Consider the following 24,996-nt stretch of genomic DNA (forward strand, 5'->3'; position numbering starts at 1 on the left):
CCAATTACTTCAGGCGAGTGGCGTCAACCAACTCAATAGGTCGCACTCACCAAATAACAGGGTCATCTTTGAGGAAACTCGGGTGTCATCAGATTTGTGTTATAGCTTGGACCTGCACCTCGATCAACCATCGATACACAAGCACCTCGGACACACATTAACACTGACACATTTGAATGTCCAACTACAAGCTCCTAGCCAAAAACAACGCAAGAAAAGGCCAGGCGAAACATTTCTATCCTTTTCAGAATATTCTTTCTTCCCAACGATACTCCAGCCACAGCCACATACTTCTGTCGTAACATGCGTTTCCAGGCATCTTCTTCGTGTGCCCAGAACGAAGTTAGACTTCCTGGGTTGGTGCTCTAGTCTGTGACCAGCTCCTTCGCAGGCACTTCGACTATGAGGGCAAACTGAGAATACTTCTCGCTAGTCTCCGGTTCGTTCCCGTACTACAGTGACAGTCAGCGCGGGCGCTTCCACAAGGCCTCCACAAGGCCTGCAAGGGTACGTGTTCTTACTGCAAGGTAATTAAACTGGAGTTTTTTATTTCCCTTGTTCTTTTTGTTAAGCCAAATCACCTTCTTATAGTCGATACGGTCGCCGAAATCCTCGAGACTTTGCTTCAAGTCGTCCGGTCTATCGCATGTACCGGCGTTGATTAGGGGACAAATGGGTCTGATCAACTGAGACGGCACATCCTTGGCGTCGTCGCCCACATTATCGTTGACCTCATCTGAATCGTACATATACCTGTAATTACGGCGGTCAAGCTTCTGCTTGTCGGCAGTAACGCCATCTTTCTTCTCAGTCGACTCACTGTCTGAGAACTCTTGCAAGTCTCTATCCCAGGCTCGCTTTCCATACCAGGTGTCGTATGGATTGTCGACAACAGCACAGAGCCTTACAGTCAATCCCGTGGCTCTGAACGCTTCGTAAATGGCCATGTCGATACCCTTGAGGCAGAACGGCAAACTCGTTTTCTTCTCCGTGTGGGGATAGACATGTGTGCTGTAATAGCCAAGAACGCGATCTGGATCAAGTCAGAACATGGACTTGAGAGCAGAAATAAGCACATTGTGGGGCTAGTTGACTTACCTTTGCTTTGGAACCTCTCTGACGAGATAAGATTCTTGACCTGGCGATAGAGGGGCAGGGAAGTTGGGTCCAATGCCGATTGACTCGGGAGGAAAGAGTTACCGCGCGTGGCGTAATTACAAGTTATACGTGAGAGTAACGCGATGTCCCTTTGTAACCTCAAAGACTTCGTGCTCACAATCGCTGTAGAGAGCTGCCCACTTGATCGATGGCTGCGCCTCGTTGGCAGTCTTGTCCGACCAGTCAAACGTGTGGGTCTTCCCCTCGTGTCGAACGGCAAGCTCGCCATCTTTGTGGCTCATAGGCAGACAGACAACCAAAGAGCCGATTTGATATGTGGAACGAGGAGTGTCGACGTGAGCCTTGAACTTCCCCGATGGCCCAGAGTAGATATTCAAGCTGTACAGCTCGGCGCGGATGGTCCACTCATAGTCTTCGTGCCGGATGCTCGACAAGAGAATCTTCCTCACGGTGTCAATGATGCCCAGCTCGTATGGGTTAAAGCTCGTCGAGAAGTCTGAGGCGTACAGCTTCTGAGCCTTGCGGTACGTCTCGTCCAGGACAGGCTGCCCCTCTAGACCGAACGTAGCCGGAGAAGAGTCTCGGAGAAGCTTTTCGAAGCCCTTGGAGTCCTCGTCCGATGACACTGGGAAAACAACCTTGGCGGGTTCGGAGTCAACAGAGTCTCTGGGTGCATCCCAGCGAAGGACGACGGGGCCAGACGCGGTCCCGTCTGGGTTTCCGGCCGAAGCCCTGTCGTGCGCCTCCTTGACTTGCTCGGGAGAGGAGTAGATTGGAACCTCACCCCCACAAGCAAAGGTGCCAATGGGTAGCTCTCGCGCATTCGATATGCTGGCGGAGATCTCTTGAGCCAGAGAAGTCAGTGTTGGAGACATGTTGATAACGCCCCTGTCGTTGTGGAACTGGATTGGAGTGGACTAAGAATGGATCTATGAACCCGCGATAGTATGATATGAAGGCTTCCTTCCGTGATGGATATTGCTCCTGAAGGCCGGATGCTCAGGATGCAAAGTTCAATCTGGAGGAAACACTTCCTAGGTAGAGTAGGTGCACTTAATATTCCTTCCAGATTTTAATGGCCGTATATTATTGCTACAAGGTTGGGAAATCCCAGATACCTTTCCAACTTTATCCGATGAACCATCATGGTCAGGTAACCCTTTGGTGGCGTATCCTCTCATCTCCATTCTCAGCGAGAGAAAGGCTTTGAATGAGCCCAAACGCAGCGGTAATCGGGAGAGACTGATTGTCTCATGGTATCCATAGGATCTCTCTGATTGGTGGTATTCTTCGAGCCATGTGTTACTGTTGCCAATCAGCTCGAGAGAGGACAAGACAAGCCCAAACCCGGATTAACCCCTGTCTGTGCAATCTCCCCTCTTCTGTTCTCTTTGTGCGAGATGCTCGCCCGCTGGCCATGCTGATAGTCGAACTCATCCCTCGCATGGGCAGTTTCCCAAGATTTCTTCTGTTTTAGATCGTCAACTTTTCCCCCACAGCAACGTCGCCCAAGCATGTACGGTGGTCAGGAAGAACTAGACAACCTTGTCTGGGACAAGAACGACAAAGACTCCGGCGAGGCGCAAAATCAAATGCGACTCAAGAAAAAGTGTCGTCAAGTGGAAGAACTCGCGAAGGAGAAATGCGGGAAGCCAGCAACCTTGATTTCGCCCTTGATCTTCGGCGGCTTCAACATCCTGTACAGGATGCACCTCGACGGAACGTCCCCGGATGTCATGGTTCGACTGCCTTGTCCAAGTCTCGTTCAGTTTCCGAATGAGAAAACCGCTTACGAGGCCGCCACGGCAGCCTTGATTGCGAAACGCACGCAACTTCCTGTTCCTCGGCAATTCTGCTACGGACAGGACTCACCCGTCGGCCCTTTCATTATCATGGAACGCCTTGAGAACTGCGGTAGCGTATCGGCGAGGCTGAATAGACGCAGCGAAGACCCCTCAGCACCTCATGTGTTGGATGCGAATGTTTCCGAAGCGGTGCTAGAGGTCATCTGGGGAAAGGTGGCGCACTGTCTACTGCAGCTATCCTGCCTCACCTTCCCACGGATTGGGTCTTTGGTTGAGGCCGATGACGGCTCCTATGAGGTGGGCGGGAGGCCTTTGACCCATAACATGACTGACATGGTTCGACTGGCCAACATTCCCCGTGCCGTTCTCCCACCAAAGGAAAAGACGTATGAGACTGCAGACGAGTGGTACACGGCGTTGGCAGACATGCACATCGCACAGCTCATTTTCCAACATAATGATCTGGTCACGTCTGAAGACGATTGCCGCAATAAGTACGTTGCACGCCATGTCTTCCGCAGGTTGGCCAAAGAAGGTAGACTCTCGACCTTCGGATTCACCGAGGACAACTGGTCTGCCCAGTCTTCCAATATTCCAGGCCACACACTCTCGCCCGCCCCCTCAGGCTCCCACTCCTTCCGACTCTGGGGCGATGATTTCCGAGCTGGAAACATACTCCTCAACGACACAGATGACATCGCTGCCCTCATCGACTGGGAGTACACGTATGTTGGGCCCACGCAATTCATTCTCGACCCACCTTGGTGGCTCCTTATCGAGACGGCCGAGATGTGGTCGGCCGGCATCGACGACTGGAGGGAAACATACGACATGCGCCTAAATACCTGGCTTTCTGCCATGAAAAAGGCAGAAGCCAACATGGCAGGCCCCAGTCCTCTACCGGCACCGCTGTCTACTTACATGCGGGAGAGCTGGGAAACGGGGCGGTTTTTCCTCAGTTACGGGGCACGGAAAAGTTGGGCCTTTGACGCCATGTACTGGAGGTTTCTGGATGAGAGATTCTTTGGCGGTCGACAAGACGGCGTTTTCAAGGATGAGTTATGGAAGACGAGGGTGCATCTATTGAGCGAGGAAGAGAGGGCAGCCATGGACCCCTTTGTGAAGAGGAAGATGGCCGAGTTGGAGGAAAGACGAATTGTCGACTGGGATCCAAAGGAAGCCAGCAAGCGTTTTTCTGATTTCTTGTTTGATTGAGAAGAGAAGAAGAGCAAAAACGGTCTGGCAGCAGAGTTCGAAACATTCAGCAATTGCGTCCGAGATATATATGCCCCCCCCTTGCGTGAACTGATATCTGAAGGAGCACTCAAGACTCATGGCAGTGGTGGGCCTGTCTTATACATGTATCAACTTGATAAGATACTCTTGACATCTGTTCTGCAGTAATCATTCACGGACATTTAGATATCCTTCTCCGATTTCTGTCCCCTGTAAACCATGCACGTAGCTCAAACTCCTTGGGAGATCAGCATGGGAAACGCACGACAGTAGATAATGTCGCCTCAGAAATGAAAACCCCTTTCGAGAATAGGGGGAGGAAGGATGTGCACGAGGTGCTAATGCCGACGAACTCCCACGTCCTGCGCCAGCCAGGCGTGGTTCAAACACTACAAGAGCAATCATTTAGACATAGAACCCGTGGAAGAACCCAAATACACACTCAGTAATTCATCTTCTAATAAGGTCGGATACTTGGCTCATTGACACGCCTTGTACTATATTCAGCAGGCTTGTGCTTGACTGCCTGTGTTCTCATTGCCTATTGCCTTGGGGATCATTTTGCGTGGGTGTCCGGCGTCCTTGGGGATCGTTTTCCGTGGGCGTCCGACCTCCCTGCGCAAACAACATGGCGGTTATGCAGTTGTCGCATGGCACTCCCTGAAACCACGTATTCTTGAGGACCTTGACGCTAAAACACTGGTGGTTGGGGTCGTTGCGGGCAAAGTGGCAGTAACTCTTCTTCTTAACGACCGAGTGATGGCAGGAGAAGAGGAACTCCTCGAACTCGCACATCTTGGCGTCTACAATGGTTCTGTTACGGTTTGCGGAATTCTTCGCAGTGCGGGTTGGCTCTGCGGCTGTTGACTGTTGCCGTTTGGTTGGATTCAGGTCTTTGTTTCTAGGGCTCGGTTTTGTTTCTGAAGTGATATGACCCAAGGTGGTAGAACGAAAGCACGCCATTTATAAGAATTTTCTTGCCCTGAAAGTCGCCTGTCTAGAGAATGCTATATATACAGTGATTCATGATCTTTTTTGCAAAAGGTGACACCAAACAGAAAATTCGTGAAATGAATCGTGGCATTAGTCGCTGCTAATATGTCTAATGGATTGGCCGAGCCTTATTCACCGATTCTGAATGCCTGCTAAGTGGTGGGCATCTATGGTATGCAGATCCCTTCACTATGACAAGACGTGAGCCTGGAAAAGAATATCACAGGTATGGTATTAAAAGTTGTAGAACAGAGAGTGATTCCTGTTACTAATCTTTCAACACAAAATAAACAATTGTGCAAGGCAGCGTGGATATTCATGCAAGTCACAACGCTCTGTCTGTCATGGCCACCGACACAGATGCGATTCACTAAATAATGCTGCTTATCTTCGCCTTCTAATTGGAAAGCTAAAACATGTAGACATATAAATGTAAAGGGAAATAAACCATGAATGGTTTGGAAGTTACGTCAATAGGATGAGAGAGAAGTTTAACGAGGTCGATCGACGAACAAGTGGGCTGTAGGCAGCTGAATTCTCGCCACGCTACTGTCCCTCCACAATTGCAGCAGGCATCAGCTTCCATCAACTCGGCACATGACCTCTGGAAGAACAAGCGTGCGAACCAACGGCATACAGCACAGCATGAATTTCGGGAGCCTTGAGGGAACGCGAACTGTGTCGCGTCGGTTCAATGTTTCGTTTCAGTCATTTTGCTGATCTCGTCCGGTCTTCTTGCCGGTGGAGGTTCGTTCCGTTGTTGTCGGTTGTGCCGCGGGGGAACTCGCCAAGACGGCGCCACATCATCCGCTTCTCTCCTCCGGCTGCAATGTCCGGGTCGTGGAAGCCCTGCCGAACGGCACCGCGACTTGAGTTGATAGGACTGAAAACGGCCGATGGAGCCGTTGCGGAAGCAAGAGAAGCTCAACTCCCTGCTGTGTAAAAGTCCTACCGAAAACGCGGGGTCGGGCTTGGTGATTTGTCTTTGTCCACGCGGTCGGTGCTTACACGCCCCGACCGGTCCCGGACATTTTGGGGATGACCGAGATCATACCGGCTGCGTCGAGACGCCCCCCACCCTCGCCTGATCCCTCAAACTGTCTCAGTACCGGCCCTACCCAACCGCGCAAGTCCACATGCGCAAGCTCAGCTCGGTCCAGCTCAGGCTGCGTCTGCCTTTTAAACAGCTGTCCACCCTGCAGGACAGCGCCTGTCAAACGTCAACCCAAGACCTGCATCCAGAATCAGTGCGCCGAAAGACCGACTACTCAGTTTCCTTCACCCAGTCAGTCAGTCTCATACTCGCCTCGCAACAATGGCGTCGACAGCTGCAATTCGCCGTTTCCGACCGGCGTCCGTCGCGGCCACCATCGCCGCGGGAGGTATCGGTTTGGGCGTCATGTCAAAGCTGCTCGTCGGGAACGCGTCCGCCGAGTCGGATGCGCCGCCAAAGGTCTTTGGCGCGGGGCCCGCGTTCGTGTCATTGCCGCTGGAGAGCTCGGAGCAGATGAACCACAACACGAAGCGGCTGCGATTCAAGCTGCCACAAAGAGAGGCCGTTAGCGGACTGTCACTAACATGTGAGACCCCAATTCGACTCGTTCAGTTGAGCGAGATTGGAGGCTAACACCAGGACAGCGGCTGTCCTCACGATGTCATGGCCAGAGGGCCGATGGCTCCCCGTCGCAAGGCCGTACACGCCTGTGCAGCCTCTGGGTAAGAACACTGCCCTGAACACAACCCAAACCGCAGTGGTAACAAACGACCAGATGACACCGGCTACCTGGAGCTCTTGGTAAAAAAGTACCCGGACGGCAAGCAGAGCACACACCTCCACTCCATGACACCAGGCCAAACGCTGCTCTTCGCCCTGGCCATCAAGGGCCACCAGTGGAAGCCCAACAGCTACCCGCACGTCACGCTAATCGCCGGCGGCGCGGGCATTACGCCCATCTACCAGCTTGCGCAGGGCATCCTCCGCAACCCGCTGGATAAGACGGCCATCACGCTCGTCTTCGGCGTCAACTCGGACCCGGACGTCCTGCTCAAAAAGGAGCTTGAACAGTTCGAAAAAGAGTTCCCCGGGAGGTTTAGGGCCGTGTATACGGTCAGCAACCCGGCACCGAACTCGCCTCTGAGAAAGGGCTATGTAACGAAGGAGCTGTTGCAGGAGGTTGGTGCGGTGCCCAAAGACGGGGCCGAGACCAAGGTGTTCGTGTGCGGGCCGCCGGCGATGGAGGCGGCGTTAGTCGGGAAGAAGGGCACGTCGGGTATCTTGCAGCAACTTGGGTACCGCAAGGACCAGATCCATCAGTTTTGAGGGGGGGCGGGGAGAAGAAGAAGGATTGTAAGATAGAGAACGGAATTCTAGATCACCTGTAAACATTCGACCTAGGGTATCGGCTGGTGAGCGCTTGCGATTGCATCTGGATGGAACATGAAGGCTGGTTTGTGGGTCCTGGACATCAATCACAATAACCCGCCTTGCTAGCTCAATCGGTAGAGCGTGAGACTCTTAATCTCAAGGTTGCGGGTTCGACCCCCGCGTGAGGCTCAAATCCTCACCGCGATTGGCACAGCCACTCACACGGGTTACTTTTTTTGTGATTTTGAAATTGTCTGTTCCTAACATCTCTTCACCTAACTTCGTTCTTGCTTGACTGGCCAACCATCTCGAACAGGTTTCGAGATACTGGGGTAAACAACCTGGCACTAAACCTTTGGTGGAGCTGCAGATACAGCCTAGAGAGAGACTAAAAAGCCTGTAATGATCTTTAGTTGATTTGACATGTTGTTTACCTAATGAGCAAGCCTGGGTGGGTATGTGACAGACCAACGTAGCATTTGGATTGATAAATTTCCCCAGTCGCAGAGATTCATTTGTCGCTGCTGAAGGCCTGTTTCCCGTCGGACTTTGTTCACGTCCACTTGCGCAAAGACATTAAGTTCAAAAAGCACATGGCCAGCTGGTATGCAATATGTCATTCCGCCTGGTCCGTCGCTAGCAGCGCAACTCTAGCTGGAAACGGGCCAAAAGACAACATTTGCATGCGTACACACTGACGAAATGGATGTGGCTGGTGTCCAGGAGCAGAACATCAGGGTACCGAAGATACTGGGTGCGGATTGGGGCTGATAAGATAGAGTTGCCTGAAGCCGGCCCGGGGCGGTGATGCCTTCGGAAATCCGCTTTCTCCGCATTCCGCTCCATGTCCCACATACTCCGGCAAATCAGCTCTTGAATCGGCCACAGAGTGGACCCCAGTTCCTCGTAGCGAACCTCTCCAGCGCCGAGTCGGGCCACGGGTGCCCCCTGGCCGTGGCTTCCAGTGGAAGTGGGACGTGCGGCCTGGGTGAGGTCAGTGCCTGGCCCACATCAGCTTCAACACCTTACTGCTATCTGTCCAGGGGAATCGCGATCCATCCCACACAGCCTGTTCTTCACCCTGACTGAATCGACTTTACCCCGTGCCATCTTAGCGATCGACACTTGCGATTTCTCGACGACCTGCGCCCGACGACGAATCTTTCGCATCCTCGCCGGCCTCGATCATTACCCAGCGATCCAATCATTTACCAGCGTCCGTCCGTCTTGCCGTTCTTCTACTTTGCTGACGACCCCTGGCACCTTCGTGCCTACGATCTCCCGCCCGACCCTCGTTACTCTATACATTCTCCCTGCAATCCTGGCTTCCCCGGCCGGGTGAGCTGGTCGAGGACGTCCAGCGCCAGTCGAATGAATGCAACCCCTAAATCCATTCCTCGCCGCCTTCTTCCGAAGCTCCTTGCCGTCCCAGTGTACGCCGGTACATCACCACATCCTCCTCGTCCCGACCACCGACGTCCTCCTCACATGCCGCGAGATCGAGAGCGGCTCGACCTTCAACGAGGTCGTCACCTCAGAGGAGTTTCTAGCTAGTCATGTGCTGCGCATACCGGCGTCCAACACCGCCTCGGCCGCCGCCGGAGGCAAGGAGGGGGCGCAAAACCTGCGGGAGCTGAGGGGCAAGGCGAAGCAGTATCAGACCATCAATGGTCGCACAGTCGTTATCAAAGACGCCCACGTCTACAGTAATAAAGGTGCGCCTGCCGAATACGGGCATTCTGCCGACCACCACCAGCTAACACCCACATCATAGGCTTCAAGTCGCTCGCGCAAGCACAGCTGCTCAACGATTCGACATGGTACCCCGACTTGCTCGAGCCTCGCCAATGGCTCATCTACTACATTTCGCGACCGCTGGTTGGGGTGTGGGAGGAAATCAAGATCGAGCCTGCGATTCTGATTGAAGGCATGGCGAGACAGCGGGCGCTCGAGCAGAGCCGATCACCCGCCGGCGCCGGCAGCGAAGGTGCCATGCTGCCGCGCAAGAAGGACATCAAGAGCTTCCACGACCTCCTCAATCATTTCCCTATCATCGCGCGGCAGATGCAACCCGGCCTGGAGAAGCTATTCCGCGAATTCTCCACCGTCTTCGAGCGACCGCTGCCCCCGCCCCCTTCGGCCTTCCGAATACCCGACCCCGCGCCTGAGGGACCGATCACCACGGCGATGAAGAAGGCCAGATCCAACAGCATGTCTGCGGCCAGAAGGCCAAACGGTGTGCCTAATGGACTGCCAGTGACGGAAAACTTCTACGCCGAGGATGATGAGGACGTGATGAGGGCATCGCTCGAGACTGCCGTGACGGCGGCGATTGACCTGTTCCAGGGCGTCGACAAGCAGCAACTTTCGATGCTGGGAGCCACGACGGATTTAACTGGCCCACTCGTGGAAAGGCTCATCGAGAGATACGTCTCGGAAAATGTGCACCACCTTTTGTTTCCACGTCTCAGCGCGTCAAAACGCCCTTACGACCTCGAACTGGAAGCCAAAGTTCGACAGATGGAGTTTATCGACCTGTCTCAACTGGGAATCGCCATCGAAGGCGGCTCTCGGGGGAAGCACGAACTGACGATACAGCTCGGTCTGGCCGTCGAGGAATTCAAGAAGATGACGAACGCCATGAGCGCGCAAGAAATGCTTGACTTGCTGCTGTCGACCATAAAGCTTGTAACTCATCTGACCAACTCTTCCCAGGCGCAAACGGCCTCTTCGTTCGAAAAGCCAACACTCACCGTCAACGCTGATACTCTCGTTTCTCTACTGTTGTTCGTGGTCATTCGAGCCCAAGTGAGACACCTACACGCCCGGCTCATTTACATCCGGCACTTCATCTTCATTGACGACGTTGACAACGGCGAAATGGGTTACGCTTTGAGCACGTTCGAAGCTGTACTGGCATACCTTGTTTTGGACTCGGCCGGACTGCGGAAGGCTAGTCGTCGAAACAAAGCATTGTGGGACGCTGCTTGCAATGGAAGCCTGGATGACCTGAAGAGGATTATGGAGCCTGACTCCAATGCCATCATCGATGACGACTTGTACGACTCACCGGAATCAAGTAGACGACCGTCTCGCAGCTGGAGCTACACCAATGGCTCTGCATCCAGAAGATCGTCTACTGCTCTAACGTTCTCGGACCGTTTCTCGTCAGGCTCTGGCCTCAGTCATGTCTTCCCGTTCCAGGCCGAGGCCGACGGTGGCGAGCTCGAGTTCCCTTTGCCGCCTGTCCCTAGGAAGGTCAAGAGGGTTGCAATGGACACAAGGAGTATGTCAAGCGGGTCCGAGATATCCTACCATTCGAGAGCGACTAGCAACGGGACCGTAGGCAGCGCGCTGGAAGGAGACATCAGCATCGATCGGTTATCGCAGACGCACAACTCGTTCGGCGAGTCAATTTTGATGATGGCCGTCCAAAACGAGAGGCCCCATCTGCTGCGGTACCTGTTGTCACTGAACGAGTATTACTCGCCTTCGGTGGTACTAGACGACATTAACAACGAGGACACCACACTGTTTAGTGCTGCGGTCCAGCTGGGTCACACAGAGCTGATCAACATCATCCTCGAGTTTGTCATGGCCTCGGCGTCAAGAGAGCGGCTCGTCGAGTACTTGGCCCAGCAGGACATCTGGGGGCGCAGCTGCGCGCATTATCTGTTCCATGCGCCGTTTCTGATATCCCGGATCGGCAAATTAGTCCCCTGGCGGCAAAGGGACAAGAACGGGCAGACACCACTGTTTGCGCTGTGCCGGTCGTATGACCATGTTCATTACCGTGAAATGGTGGATGCCGGCCTCGATGCGGCCACGGAAGCGCAGGGTGACGGGCTTTCGCTGCACGTCGATGATCATGTGGACGCCAAGGGGAACACGCTGCTTCACATTGTCAACGATCCCCAGCTCGCCCTCCGAATCCTCCAGCAGTGCGATGTCAACGTCAACGCTACTAACGAAAAGAAGTTCACGCCGCTGATGGTGGCCAGCAAATACGGCAGGCTGGACATGGTCCGGACATTGTTCATGGATGCAAGCGTCGACGTCGCAGCACGAGAGCTCCGAAGCCTGACGGCCGTCGAACTAGCCAAGGACGATGACATACGAAATAAGATTGACGACCTGGCACTCTTCAGCATGCCCCCTGCCGCGGATGGCCGCATCACCGGGGTCGTCAGGGCCTTTTTTGTGGAGGACGCGACCATCCGGCTGGTTTTGAAATCGGCCGCCCCGGCCGACCACATGAGCTACACCGTTACCACGAGCCGTCGGAATCTGTCCGATTTCGAGCATCTCGGCAACCTGCTTGCGCTTGAGAACCCGGCGTCATGGATCCCCGCAGTCGCCGGCGTGCGGTCACCGTTTCAGATACCCTCAAAGCCGTCGAGAGCGGTGCTGAGGGATATACAGACGCGGGCCGACTGGTTCCTCAAGATTATGCTCAACCACCCGACGTTTGCGACGCACGAAATGCTTTGGGAATTCTTCCTGGTGCCTGACATCCAGCTAGGCATGATGGAGCAGAGGAGCAATCTAAAGGCCGAGACACGAGCTGAGAAGGTCCGGGAAGAATACGAGCCCGTGAAGGATGTGCGCGAGGTCGAGCAGTTCGTGGATCACGCCAGGGAAATGGTGCGCAGCGTCAACTACTCGACCAAGAGCGTGGCCAGAAGAGTCAACTCGATCGCCATTGTTGCATCAGGTAAGCAAAGCAAGCATTGTTGCTCTGGCCTGATGGGTATTGGACACGCTGACCAGACTAGATCTCCACGATGCATCGGCTCTTCTGCACCGTGCCGTCTCGACGCTACCATTCCTGCCGCCAGCTTACATCACAGCACTCGAGTCGTACGTCCGCTCGATTGCACCGATGCAGTCAAACCCTTACGCCATCTTCCACTCGACGTTTTTGGCATCACAATCGACGATCCAGGCCCTTTTGTCCGCTCTCTCACGGCCGCCAGCCCAGATTGCGCAGATATCAGTCGCGCGCAAGTCGGTGGAAAGAAACTACAACTCGCTCACACGGTCGACTCGATGGCCACTCGGGCTGCTCGACGACACACGACAGCGATTCAACGAAGAGAGGGAGGAGAAGGCCCGGCAGTCGCAGGAGCAAGTGGACGACCTCGGTCGAGAGCTTCGATACTCGCAGCAGGTGGTGGCCGGGGAGCTGGCCGGGTGGCAAGACCTGCACGAAAAGATGGGGCGGCGGGCGATCAAGGAATTCGCCAAGGGCATGATGATCCAGGAGCGGCTCCGGCTGGCCGGGATGATGCGGGCCCTGCGCAGACTGCGGGAAGGCAAGGCGGAGCTCGAGAGGGCATCCGCTTCTTTGTCAGGCGTTTCAGGGCGGTCGAGTGTGAGTCAATCGACGCACGAGGGGACAACGGGGGCGTGGATGGGGGGGACAGATGCAGGCGAGGGGGCCAGCAGCGGCGCGAGGTCGGGAGCAGGTGATGGATGAGGAGGTGGCGAATGGTGCAGGACTCTAGTTTCTGCACTGCCTTTGAGTCGGCAGCCCATCGTTTACCTGGGATGGATGGGATATGTCGGATGGGGTTAGGAGACTTTTTCAACACCATGGACGAGACGCGTGGTATGGAAGATGCGACGCGTCTGGGCCAGGAGCGGTCGTGAGTGGGCGGTGGCAGTATTGGCGGGACGGATGGTCAGTCCGTCGTCGCACGTCTTCGACATCGCACCGGATGAATGCAGGCAGAGCAATGTGGGTGTGGGACGGGATGGGATGGGGATGGGATGGATGCCACATCACCTGCATGATGCACCAGGCACACACAGACACACAACACACAACACATTGAAGGTCATTTCCTGATCTCTACTCCATCAATAACTTTTCTTGCTTTTCTTTTCTTTTCCTTTTTTTTGTTCTGTGTAGCAAGTAGAGCCAGACAGACCTCTTGTTCATTTTCGGGTTGTTTTGTTTGACGGATACCCTTTCGGCGTCCTTGGCGTGTTGGGGTAAAATGGTACTAGACACGAACAAGCCTTGCCCTCGGTAGGAGCCGAGTAGTTCGAGGACGATTGTTGTTGCCTTCTTCTAGATAAACGGATACATGAGGATAACTAGACAATGTCTGATCCATTTCCCTCGAATTCAATGGCGGTTTGTGGGGGACGGGTGAAGTGACGGTGAAAAGACGTCCGGGCAGAAGTCGAGGACGCCGAGCGAGCTGTTGGCCGCTAGTTGTTGTGGTCTGGTGGGCCAGCCACCCGATCCCCCGGGCAGTTCCCGAGTACCTTGACTTGCTGGCTGGTTGGCTGGCTGTCATCCACATGCGTTTGTTTGCCCCGTTCTCAAAGACGTTGGACACCAACCCGAACTTGCCGGGGGAGAGCAATAATGTCGTTGGGGGGGGGACCAGTGATCGATTCGCGACCCCCTCCCCTGGTCTCTGTAGCAGTCCAAGTCAAGGTTCCCACTGATGATGACAACGAGATGTGAGTCACCCTTCCTTGCGAAGCCAAGGAAAGAAGGGAAAAAAGAGTTCGTCATGCATGGCAAGGCTAGTCCGCTCTCTGTAGTAGTAGTAGTAGTAGTAGTAGTAGTAATGTATCCTGGGCGGGGGGGAGGGGGGGCTGGATGGGCATCAAAGAAGAGGATTTCAGAAACATGGAATCGAAGAAACGAAAATGGGTCGGTCTTGAAACATCCCGGGAAGGCGGCTGGGCCAATGAAGCGGTCGAGACACGGTGCCTCGCCTCGCAGGGAACAGCGCGATGCCGATTGGGCGGATGGGTCAGAACTGGTTTGTGGACTGATCAGTTTTGGTTGAAGGATCGACGGCGCGTCAAGATTGGGCGAGATGATGGCGCGTGGTGGAGGGCCAATGGGAATAGAGAAACCGGGGGAGAAGGAAGGAGCACGGACGGTGGAGACGTGTGGAGGGCACGGGCCATGCGGGAGCGGGAAGGAGAGAAGGGCCCAAAGCGGAAGCGACGAGAGACAGACACTGGGCAGACATTTGGATGCTGACTGGCTCAGTGTGGCGCTTGAGACGAGAATTCTGGACGAGAGCCTGGGGGGCGAGACGAAGGAAAAATACAAGGGAGAAAGGCTAAGCGCCCGAGTGCGGCTGTGCAAGTGCGGCGTGCCCCCATCCCCCGCCATTCTTCACCTTGCCAGCACGAGAGTCGTACTACGTGCGGTAAAGGCATATCGGCCGAGGTGAGGACGGAAGAGAGATGGCCAGGTTCAGTTCTGCTCTCAGAGGCGGGCCACGAATGACGGAGCAGAGACCGGCCGGCGACTAGTAGCCTTGCCGCCCCCATGACGAAGAGAGAGCCTCCAAGAACTGCTACTGCTGTGTAGCAGTATCGTCGCAGGACTCCGACCCCTGCCTTTAAATGCTCTCTGGAACAACCGCCTTAAAAATAAAAAGGAGGGAGAAAACCGGCGGTTGCGCTGCGTGGCTTAGGCTTGGACTACGGACAAGGGCCTGAGGGCGTAAGCAGACAGGCAAGACGAGACGAACGTTTCCCGTCGTCATTGTCGGACGGCATTAGGGGCCCAGCTTCGGGACCATCGAGGTCATCGAGGCTTAGGTCAGTTTCGAACGCGTGTTCGGGGGTCGTTAGAGGGTGAGACTGGCAATCAAGCAGGCGGCTGACCGGCTGCCTCCTCCTCTTCGAGCCCGTTCTTGAGGCCATTCTCGAGGCCGTCCTCCGCCTGATATTCGTCTGACTTCACAGTGTGGGTTGCGAAAGGGTGGAGCAACGAGGGACTGCAAGCGCCGTCCGAAAATCGGTAGCAGGTAAATTGCCAGCCCTCATCTAGTATTTTGCCAGTCTCTAACCTATTCGGGAATACAGCTACTGCTACTGCTACTACTTTTGCCTCATTAATACTACTGCAGTTAATACCCTATATAAAAATAGCCCTTTTTACAGTAAACTTAATACTATACTCTAATACTTATAATATTTAAGATTTAGGCTCTAACTGCTAAAGAGTACTAGCTGTGCATATAGCTCTATTATTGCAATAAGAGTATTACCCTTTAGTAAAAGGAATAGAGTAATAACTGCATATAATTTAATATTATTTACAATTAACGTGGCTGATAAGCGAGTCGATCAGACAAGCGAGTCGATCACCCAACCACGACTACATTACAAACCCAAGAAGACATCAATATCAACACCACTAGATCAATTAACGCTACTAAGAATTCTCTTCCTCAGTCGTTTCTACATCAAACTGACACGTTCGCGCATTGTGTCCTGTGTTTCCGCACACGCCACACCGTCGTTGACCCGATTCAGTCCTTGGCTTACGACCACTCCTCCGACGCGTTTCCTCATAAACCTGTGCTGTTGCGTCCCTCTGCGACTGTATATCCTCTGCATCAGCTACAGTAAGACTTCCTCCTTGCTGGAGACGCGTTTTCTTAGCTCTCCGACGTCGGCTTAGTGTGCTGTTTTCCTCTCGAAGAGTTTTGTTCTCCGCCCTCAGGAATGCATTCTCATGCATTATTCCTAGTGTTCCTTTAAGAATATAGTCAACGTCGTTATTGATAGGTGTTGGGGAGCTATTTTGATGACGGGCAATTCGATCCTTGATCAGTGTTGACTGAGAAGTTGCTTCTGTTGGGTTGTTTGGTGTCCTGGAAACCCAAGGGAGCGGTGTTGTTGGAAGTGATCCTGGAGGCGTTGGAGTGCGTAACTTGACGTCCAGCTTTGATAATACACTTTCTGCACTCAGAGGGACAAGCCCGGAGCCTCTGAAACCTCCCTGGATATTCTTTCCCGTAAGTGCTTGTGTAAAGGCCTCACGAAACGCTGGAAAGAAGTCTTCCTTCGTAATATGGGTTACACCTCGCCGCATCTTATCCTCAATTTGTCGACCGTACGCCGTTTTGAGAGGCCCAAAGCATCCTACATCTAAGGGCTGAAGTAGATGAGATGAATGAGCCGGCATACAGAGTGTGACGATGTTACTCTCCTGACAATATAGCTCAAAACCTGCGGAGTGGTGGCTTTCATGCCCATCGACGATGAGGAGGCGATGAGGACCTCTTGCACGTGGCTTTGAATGACAATCGAAGTGTTTGACCCAATTTAGGCCTATCTCGTTTGTTGTCCATCCGTTTTCAGATGTTGCGATAACCCAGTCGTGTGGGAGATCTGTTTCAGTGTACCAGGTTGAGAGGTGATAATGGCCTGCAACGATGATGTATGGCGGGACGCTGTAGCCTGACGAACTTATGGCTTGGATAACTGTAACCCATTCCCGATTACCAGGCTGCACCATTTTCGTGTTTGATCGCCTTTCAGCACTCGTTACAACCATGCCAGCTGCGATCTGGCCCATCATGAAACCAGTCTCATCAAAGTTGTAGATATCAGACTCTTGGATACCGTACTTTACGATTGTGTTCTTCACAAGGGCAAACCAGCTGCAAATAGCCTGTGGATCTTCGCATTGGGCTCTCTTGTAGTCATACTTGCGAAAAAAACGCGTCCGAAGCTGTGGTTGTCGTTTGATGAAGTTCGACGCCCAGCGCTTCCCAACCGGTCGCGCGCCACGGTCGGCAAGCAGGTGATTGGCCATTTCTTCAACACCACTGATCCGGGGAGGAAACGATCGGGCATCTAGGTCAAGAATGTACTTAACTAGCTTCTCTTCTTCAAGCAGCGTCAAATTCCGTAATTTCGGCATGATGTCGCGTCGCGAAGGTTTTCCATTAAGTCGGTCGCGTAATGTTGTGAAGGGTACTGAATAGATCCGTGCTGCAGCTCGAATACTAAGATTTGGAGTGTTTTTAATCGCTTGAACCGCTAGGATCAATTGCGCTTCTTTGTTTGATGACGACATTCTTTATGGTCGATGGACGTGTGTTGAAAGCGGGAAGATGGTATGATCGCGGTTGGGTGATCGACTCGCTTGTCTGATCGACTCGCTTATCAGCCACGTTATACTAGTAGTTATATTTTAATTGCAATAAAGTAAAAGGCTTTAATTAAGTAATATAATTACTTATTTATAAGTAAAATCTAATATAATAGTAATATTTAGAGATAGTAGGTCCTTAATAATAGAGACTTTTATAATTACTAATCTACTAGTAAAAACTAATTTACTACTATTACTACTTTTAAGAGGCTTAGTAAGAATAAGGCTACTTTTAATACTACTTATAATAGCCTTATACAAAAATTAATTATTAAATGCATTAAAGAGCTCTCTTTTAGTAATAATATAACTTTATATAAAATTGCAGTCTAATTAGCTTATACTAAAAAGATTATTATTAATAACTAATATATATAAAATCTCTAGTAAGAAATACATAAGAGTAAATTTAGCTTACTAACCTCTATATAATTCTTCCTTTAATAATTATAAGTATATAAAGATATTATTTTTTACTTTATTTAATATAGTAATAATAGAAAGATTAATAGTATTTTTTAAACTTATTAATTATACTTAGTAATATTAAAGAGGTACTTAGAGCTACTAATAATAAATAATACTTATAAAGTTAGTATATATTTACCCCCCCTATTTATTTTAATCCCTATACTAATTAAGTAGTTAGGTAAACTACTTCTAAATGCTACTTTTCTAAGTAGTTAGCCTTACTACTATTAATATAATATTTAATGCATACTTTTACTTTATTTTAGTAGAAATAATTAAATTTTACATTTAGGTACTTCTATAACTTTATTAACTATTAATTATAAATAGTATACTTAACTTAAGTATAATTATAATTAACTTTAATGTAAGTTTAAAGTGTACAGCTAAGGAGGTATTTGCAAATATAAGTTAGTAACTTTACATATAGTATATAATAAAAAATATTAATATAAATGTAAAGTTAAAATAGGAGGGCTTGCAGCCCTCTAAGGCTAATAAGGCTACTACTACTAATTTTAAAGATTAATGCAAAAGTACTACTTATAAAGTTAATAAAGGGACTCTCTATTAATAATAACTGCAATTGCAATTATCTAATAAGTAGGAGTATTCTTATAATTTATATAGTTTAGTAAAAGTATAGTAAGTACATATTTATACATTAACTATTAATATTTACAAAAAAGTATAGAGATCCTTAAAGTAGCAATTTTTAAATTAGTAAGGTGCATTGCATTTATAGATTCTAAATTTTATACTAATATTTATAAATATTATTTAGTACCTCTAGACAATTTATATTCCTTACTTTTACAAATTTATTAACTATAAAATATAAAACTTATATAACTATAGTATTAAAATAATATTACCTATAGAAGGGGTATATTGTAAGTTAAAATTATACTTTACTTATTACTTTACTAACCTCTATATACTTTATAAAAAAATATATAAAATAGTAAATTAGAAGATAAGTAAGTATATATTGCAGTATAGTATTAAGTACTACTACTACTTACTTACTACTAATATTAATCTCTTTTACTTACTAATATATAAGATTTTATTTTAAGTACTTAACCTCCTTTATAAGTAATATACTACTACTAATTAGGCCTTTATTAAGTAAAAAAGTCTACCTACTTATACTAAGGCTTTTTTATAGTAATAGGGAATACCTTACTATTATAACTTTTTATTATAATTTTAATTAAGTAACTAACGTACACGCATAGCGAGTCGGCCAACATAGCGAGCCGGCCACTCCTTATCGCTAGAAAAAGCCCCTTTTCTAACTATTTATTAAAAAGTAGATTCTTAACTAATAAAGACCTAGTTTTTAGTATTAGATAACGATAAGAGTTAGATTTTAAGAAATAATATTGTAGAAATTATTGTCTCTTCCTAACCCTAGGTTCTTAGTAATCCTCTTATCTAGAGGCCTAGATAAGAGGTAAGCTTAGTAATATAGGCTAGAAAGAGATAATAATTTTAATACTATTATTTCTTAAAATCTTACTCTTATCGTTATCTAATGCTAAAAACTAGGTCTTTATTAGTTAAGAATCTACTTTTTAATAAATAGTTAGAAAAGGGGCTTTTTCTAGCGATAAGGAGTGGCCGGCTCGCTATGTTGGCCGACTCGCTATGCGTGTACGTTATAGGTAAATACTGCAAATTAAGAATATTAACTCTTACTAGAGACTTAATAAGTTAAATGTATATATTTTACCTGCAAAAAAATAGTTACTAATGCATTTTTTTATATTACAGCCTACTCTTATTTACCTTTAACTCTAGACTATTAAGGCTAATTTAAATATTATCTACTATTAATAGCTGTAGTAGTATATACCTATTAAATCCTCTAATAATAAGGCCCCCCCTAATATTAGTAATACTTAATAAGAGCCCTCTATATAGGAGAGATATAATACCTTTAAGACTACCTTAGAGAGTAGTAGTACTCTAATTTATAGTTAAACTAGTAGTATTTACTGCAGCTAAAGTAGGAGTATATATTAGAGTTAATAATAATAATTTTAAGTAATTAGTAAGCTTTATAACTCTATTAAGAGCCTTACTATAGTAGTATAAATAATATAGAGTACTTAAGTCTAATAATAATAATAGTAAGTTAAAATTAACTACTAGTAGTAAACTTATAAAGTTGCCCTTTTTTATACTTATTAATAGTAAGAGGCAGCCCTATTAGCTTAGTAAGAAGAGAATTTTTAATAGTAGTAATTAGTAGTTTAATAAAGTATACTACTACTACTATAGCTACTATAATTAGAGTAAGTACTATTATAATAGTAGGTTTTTTTTAATAAGTAATATAAATAATATAAGTAGTATAAGTAGTATAAGTAGTTAGAGTAATTAGGGTAATTAGGGTAATTAGGGCAATTAGAGTAATACTAGTACTTATAAATATTTTTACTTTTGTAAGTTATATAATATAATAACTTTTTAAAAAGTTAGCCTAATTAGCCTTAGGCTAATTTATTAAAAATTAAGGAGTTTTCAAAAATAATTATTTTGCGCAACTTTTGTAGGACTACTTCTATTTGCAGGCTCTTATTAGTTAGTTTAGTTAGATATTAGTAGTAGTGAAATTTTGCTGGAGTTAGTATTCCTGAATAGGTTAGAGACTAGTAAAATACTAGATGAGGGCTGGCAATTTACCTGCTACCCGAAAATTAGGGAGGCGGAGGGCATGGGAGAGAGACTGCTGTGTAGCCCGTAGCCGCCCGGGCGGTTAAAGAAGCCGGGCGGCTGTTTCGAGAACACCAAGCGGGTCGAGACGGGGGGCCGGCTGTTTCTTTTCTTGTACAGTGCAATTTCGGAGCGATTGACGCCGGACGGTGACATTCGGAGTGGGAGGCTGTCTTTGGTCGGAGACTTGAACGCAGCATGATGCGACAGCCGCCGGTAATCTCGGTAGGCGCTCGGCTGAGCTTATTGCGAGACATAGGTGGTGCTCAATATCGTGGGCAGGCGACAACGGAAGTGAGGCGAGCACTGCACAGGACATGAAGACAAAATGGTCGACTGCTCAGCGAGATGTACCGACAAAGCGTGGAAAGATGATGTGCGACAGGACATGTGAGCGTGCGACGGACGAGTTGGGAATGCCCTCGCGAAAGTCGTTCCGTTGACGCGTCGCAGGGCTCAACCCGAGGTTGGCGCATCGCATGAAACGACGACGCATGACATCGCGTCGGAGTATGATCGCACACGGACGCGGCAAAACGAGGCGCGTTTTTATCCGACGACGAGGCGCATCTTAGGGTTTGTTGATGTTTGCGTCGTCCGTCGTTCGTTCGTCCCGTCTGTTGATGTGGGGGGGGCGAGGACGAGAGGAAGCCAAGGAAGAAGCTACACTAGCCAGAGGCTAATGCACGGCTCAACTGCCATGTGTCTAAAAATGAGTCATAAACGCCCTGCAGGGGTGGTTCTGGTGGGATTTATGGAAACTAGCCAGAGGAGCAAAAGAGCGGTTGAAGGGTTTGATATGCAAGACAGCTATCGTGGACGGTGAGTGGCTGCTGCTGTACTGTGGTTAAAATAACACACAAAGACAGTACAGACAAGCAGAAGATAGCAGCTGTGCACAGTGCGTATGGCAAGCGAGTGACGTCCTCAGACTCCGCCCCGAAGAGACCCACTCACATCCGCTTCCTGGATACGTACCCCCGGCCGCGCTTCCCCCGACCACATTGGGAAAGAACATCCACGCCGGTTATGCTCTATCTTACAGAGTACACAGCGCACAGTTACTCTGGACACATCCCACATCCTACATCCACCGCAGCCGGTCGCCGGTCGAAGCCATCAGCTTCTCGCCCTTCTTCTTCTCCATGCATGAGCCTTGCATGTACTCTCCAAGCGGGAATCCATCCACGCACTTCTCTTACCCCGTGTTTCAGATTTTGGGCTCTCTCAACGCCCCGGTGGACCGACTTGGACCTCCCAAGGGGACCATCTTCCATCATGATGCATCCATCCATCTGTAAGTCTCTTTTGCTTCTGCAGTAGCCCCATTCCACATCCTTTTCCTTGTTGTCGTTCGTGGTCGGGGCCGGGGGTCACAGACAACAGACACACCGTCTCTGTTCTTTTGGCTCTGCGTATATCCCTACCTATCCAGCGATACGTATCATACGGTCACTCACTGGTCCGTCTCTGGTCTCGGCCCACGATCTGTCCAAGGGACCCTGGGAGCACGGGTATTTTCATCCAAGCCGGATGCGTGCATCAAGAAACTCCACCGCTGCGTTGTACAATGTACACACACATACACACACACTCTCTCTCTCTCTCGCTTTCTCCCCAGTGTCTCCATGAGTGTGCAGATGCAGAGACCCAGACTTCAACCCGACGACGTTACGGTCAGTCCCAAGGCTAGCCGGGGGAGGGGGTGGGTGGGCGAAGGGCCGCGGCGATGTTCAGTCGGCCACACACCCACGCGCCCTCGTCCTCTCACCCGGCCGTCAGTCGCGCGCCGCATCACCACGACCACATCCATTGGGCTGCGTGCCTCAAACTCGAGGATAAAGATGCCCTCTCTCCCGCGCCTCCTGTCCCCTTCTGTTGGCCCTCCTCTCTCCATCTTCATCTCGTCTCCTCTTTTCTCCTTTCCCACTCTCATCCTCTCCTCCCTCTTCTCATCTTACTGTTTTCACTGTTTGTCGGTTTTGCTATTGCTTGCATATCTGGAATCCAAAACAAAAGTTATACACTTAGATCTCGAAACACTGGCCTCGTTGAACGCGGCCAACCTGTCCCTGCTTCACGGCACCTCGTCTGCTATTACAACTCCTCGCTCGCAAACCTCAAACACCCAAGACTCTGGAGCCGGCCTCCTCTCTCAAATCACGAAACACCATCTATAATTTCGTAATCGTGTCCTTCGAGACACAATCGAACTCGCAGCCAATATGTCCACGTATGTTATTCCCCCTGCACCTTGCCTCATTCACACAAGCCCTGCTAACACGGTAACCCCCAGTCTGGCAGCGGACATGTCGTTTGACTTCATCTTCCCCTCGTGCGAGCCGTCAACGCCGCCGAGCTTCTCGTTCGATCCCTCCCTCCTCGACCTTCCCTACCATCACAACCCGGGCCACAACCGCTCCCGTTCCAATGGCTCCGTCTACTCCTTCGTCTCCACTGCCGAGTCCACCCCGGATTCCGTGAGCACCCGCATGACAACACCTTCCCGTGCCTCGCCTCCCATCCGCCAGCACGGTCCCCTCCTGCTCCCCAAGATCCGCTCCCAGGACCAAGCCATCGAGTCGCCGCCGAAGCGCATCAGGACTTCGCCCAAGACCCGTGTGGCGGCTACCAGACGGACCAGCCCCTCCGCCCCGACCTCCAACGCCGCCTTCCGCCCGGCTCACTCCCGTAGCTTTACCAACCCGGAGACCATCACTTGGAACATGCCTTCCTCCTTCTGCAGCCAGCCCGACAACCAATCCACCTCCTCTCTGCTTTGCTCGCCAGTCATCTTCGCCGATGATATGCAAGCCCGCCGTGCATCCACCTGCAGCCTTGACGGTTCGGCCCTAGAGAAGTTTGGCTTCCCGACCTACCGCCAAATGCCCTCATACGTACCCTCGGCGGCACCTCAGCCCACCACAGATGCGTACATGTTCCCTTCTTACACCGTACGCGCGCCATCTCCCCTCAGCCTGTCCACCACGGCCACCCCGGACCCGACTCCCAGCACGACGCTCCTGACATACCTCACCGAGTCCAATCCGGCTCCCTCTCTGGTGCGCACAATTTCCTTCCCTCTTCGGGACCCCAACACCAAGCACTTCTGGTGGGACGTCCGTCAAATCCGCCCCTGGTCCACTTTCAACGCCTCGTCGGTCCTCTCCCTCCCCGGTGCTGCCGCTCTTCTCAACTGCCCCGTCCCGGCGCCCCTCCTCCCCACTCCAGCCCAGACGGCTCGCCACCCAGAGACCGAGGCAGCTCTGCACAGCATCTACGCCTCGCATTACCTTCCAAAGCTGAATGCCGCGCTCGCCGTCTCTTCCAACCGGCCGATGCAGCTCTCCGTTCCCGCAACGTCGGCCAACGCCAAGCACTCCGACCTCCTCTTCACGGCCTCCCCAGCCGGCGAGCCCGCTTCCGCGGCACAGATCTTCGGGGGCAAGCCTACGGCCCGCGTCGTCGGTCTCGTCCGCTCATTCGACCGTTTTAACACGGGCATGCGCGTCGAGGGCAACATCAAGCGCGTCGAGTACCTCCGCGGCCTCGCCGCCCTGCACCACGCCATGCGCGAGCACTCATGCCGCTACGGTTTCATCCTCACCGAGATCGAGCTCGTCATCGTCCGTAACGGACCCGAGACGGTGCCCAACTTTGGCTTCCTCGAGGTCACGTCGGTGCAGCTCGGCGCCGTTGCCGACGACGCCGATTGCGAGTTCGGCGAGATCCCCCTGACGGCTTGCCTCGCGCTCTGGGGCCTGTGCATGATGGCCGGCGACGACGCGCCGCAGGGACCCCCCGCTCGCGTCGCGCACTGGAAAACGGAGATCGGAGCGCCCGCCGAAGGGACGAGGCGCAAGGCGCTGCCGCGGGACGACTGGATGCCCAAGCCGCAGCTGGCGGAGAAGAGGGAGGCCAAGAGAGCGAGGGGGTGGATCATGCCCGAGGACCCCGTCGGTAGGAAGGAGTTGGGCAAGAGGGGTGTGCGCTACGGCGCTTGCTGAGATTCCGGGGTCTTGTTTCTCTCAAGTTTCTTGAATTAGATGAAGATGAGTAAGGCGTTTGGAAAGAGGTTGGCTGGTTCCAATACTCTTGGGTACACGACAAAAGGATAATGGGGATACTTACGGTAAAGGACTGGAGAGTAAACTGGGATGGGGAGTACAATGTATGAACCTAGAGACGATCGGATGAGACGGGATGATGAACGAGTGATGATGAGTGGCATTTTTATTCACATGCATGTCGCTTTAGTTGCTTGTAATTACACCAATTTCCATGTTCAGATAAACACAATGCTTTGGCTCGCTAGATGTCCCTCCTTGATCGGTGGCTGATGAGATGGATGG

The 24,996-nt window shown here is 50.7% G+C and overlaps 6 protein-coding genes across 6 annotated transcripts; 4 read left to right on the forward strand and 2 right to left on the reverse strand.

The window, feature by feature from the left end:
• Positions 1–365: 365 nt before the first annotated feature.
• On the reverse strand, positions 366–1,994 carry CH63R_11567 (Oxidoreductase; the record flags this gene model as incomplete). The annotated part of the gene is made up of 4 exons (XM_018306541.1): positions 366–452; positions 522–1,033; positions 1,099–1,181; positions 1,228–1,994. The coding sequence occupies 4 exons, from the start codon at positions 1,992–1,994 to the stop codon at positions 366–368; spliced, it is 1,449 nt and encodes a 482-aa protein (XP_018153382.1).
• Positions 1,995–2,633: 639 nt separating this feature from the next.
• On the forward strand, positions 2,634–4,139 carry CH63R_11568 (Phosphotransferase; the record flags this gene model as incomplete). The annotated part of the gene is made up of 1 exon (XM_018306542.1): positions 2,634–4,139. One exon carries the CDS (start codon positions 2,634–2,636, stop codon positions 4,137–4,139), a length of 1,506 nt encoding a protein of 501 aa, XP_018153383.1.
• Positions 4,140–4,694: 555 nt separating this feature from the next.
• On the reverse strand, positions 4,695–4,955 carry CH63R_11569 (uncharacterized protein; the record flags this gene model as incomplete). Its single annotated transcript, XM_018306543.1, has 1 exon — positions 4,695–4,955. The coding sequence occupies one exon, from the start codon at positions 4,953–4,955 to the stop codon at positions 4,695–4,697; it is 261 nt and encodes an 86-aa protein (XP_018153384.1).
• A 1,513-nt stretch (positions 4,956–6,468) lies between these two features.
• CH63R_11570 (NADH-cytochrome b5 reductase) lies at positions 6,469–7,473 on the forward strand (the record flags this gene model as incomplete). The annotated part of the gene is made up of 3 exons (XM_018306544.1): positions 6,469–6,722; positions 6,787–6,869; positions 6,923–7,473. 3 exons carry the CDS (start codon positions 6,469–6,471, stop codon positions 7,471–7,473), a joined length of 888 nt encoding a protein of 295 aa, XP_018153385.1.
• A 1,420-nt stretch (positions 7,474–8,893) lies between these two features.
• CH63R_11571 (Vps9 domain protein) lies at positions 8,894–12,997 on the forward strand (the record flags this gene model as incomplete). The annotated part of the gene is made up of 3 exons (XM_018306545.1): positions 8,894–9,233; positions 9,293–12,232; positions 12,294–12,997. The coding sequence occupies 3 exons, from the start codon at positions 8,894–8,896 to the stop codon at positions 12,995–12,997; spliced, it is 3,984 nt and encodes a 1,327-aa protein (XP_018153386.1).
• A 9,872-nt stretch (positions 12,998–22,869) lies between these two features.
• Positions 22,870–24,651, forward strand: CH63R_11572 (Sialidase; the record flags this gene model as incomplete). The annotated part of the gene is made up of 1 exon (XM_018306546.1): positions 22,870–24,651. The coding sequence occupies one exon, from the start codon at positions 22,870–22,872 to the stop codon at positions 24,649–24,651; it is 1,782 nt and encodes a 593-aa protein (XP_018153387.1).
• Between the last annotated feature and the right edge of the window lie 345 nt (positions 24,652–24,996).

This window comes from Colletotrichum higginsianum, chromosome 8 (assembly GCF_001672515.1).
Source record: "Colletotrichum higginsianum IMI 349063 chromosome 8, whole genome shotgun sequence".
Lineage (NCBI taxonomy): Eukaryota > Fungi > Ascomycota > Sordariomycetes > Glomerellales > Glomerellaceae > Colletotrichum > Colletotrichum higginsianum.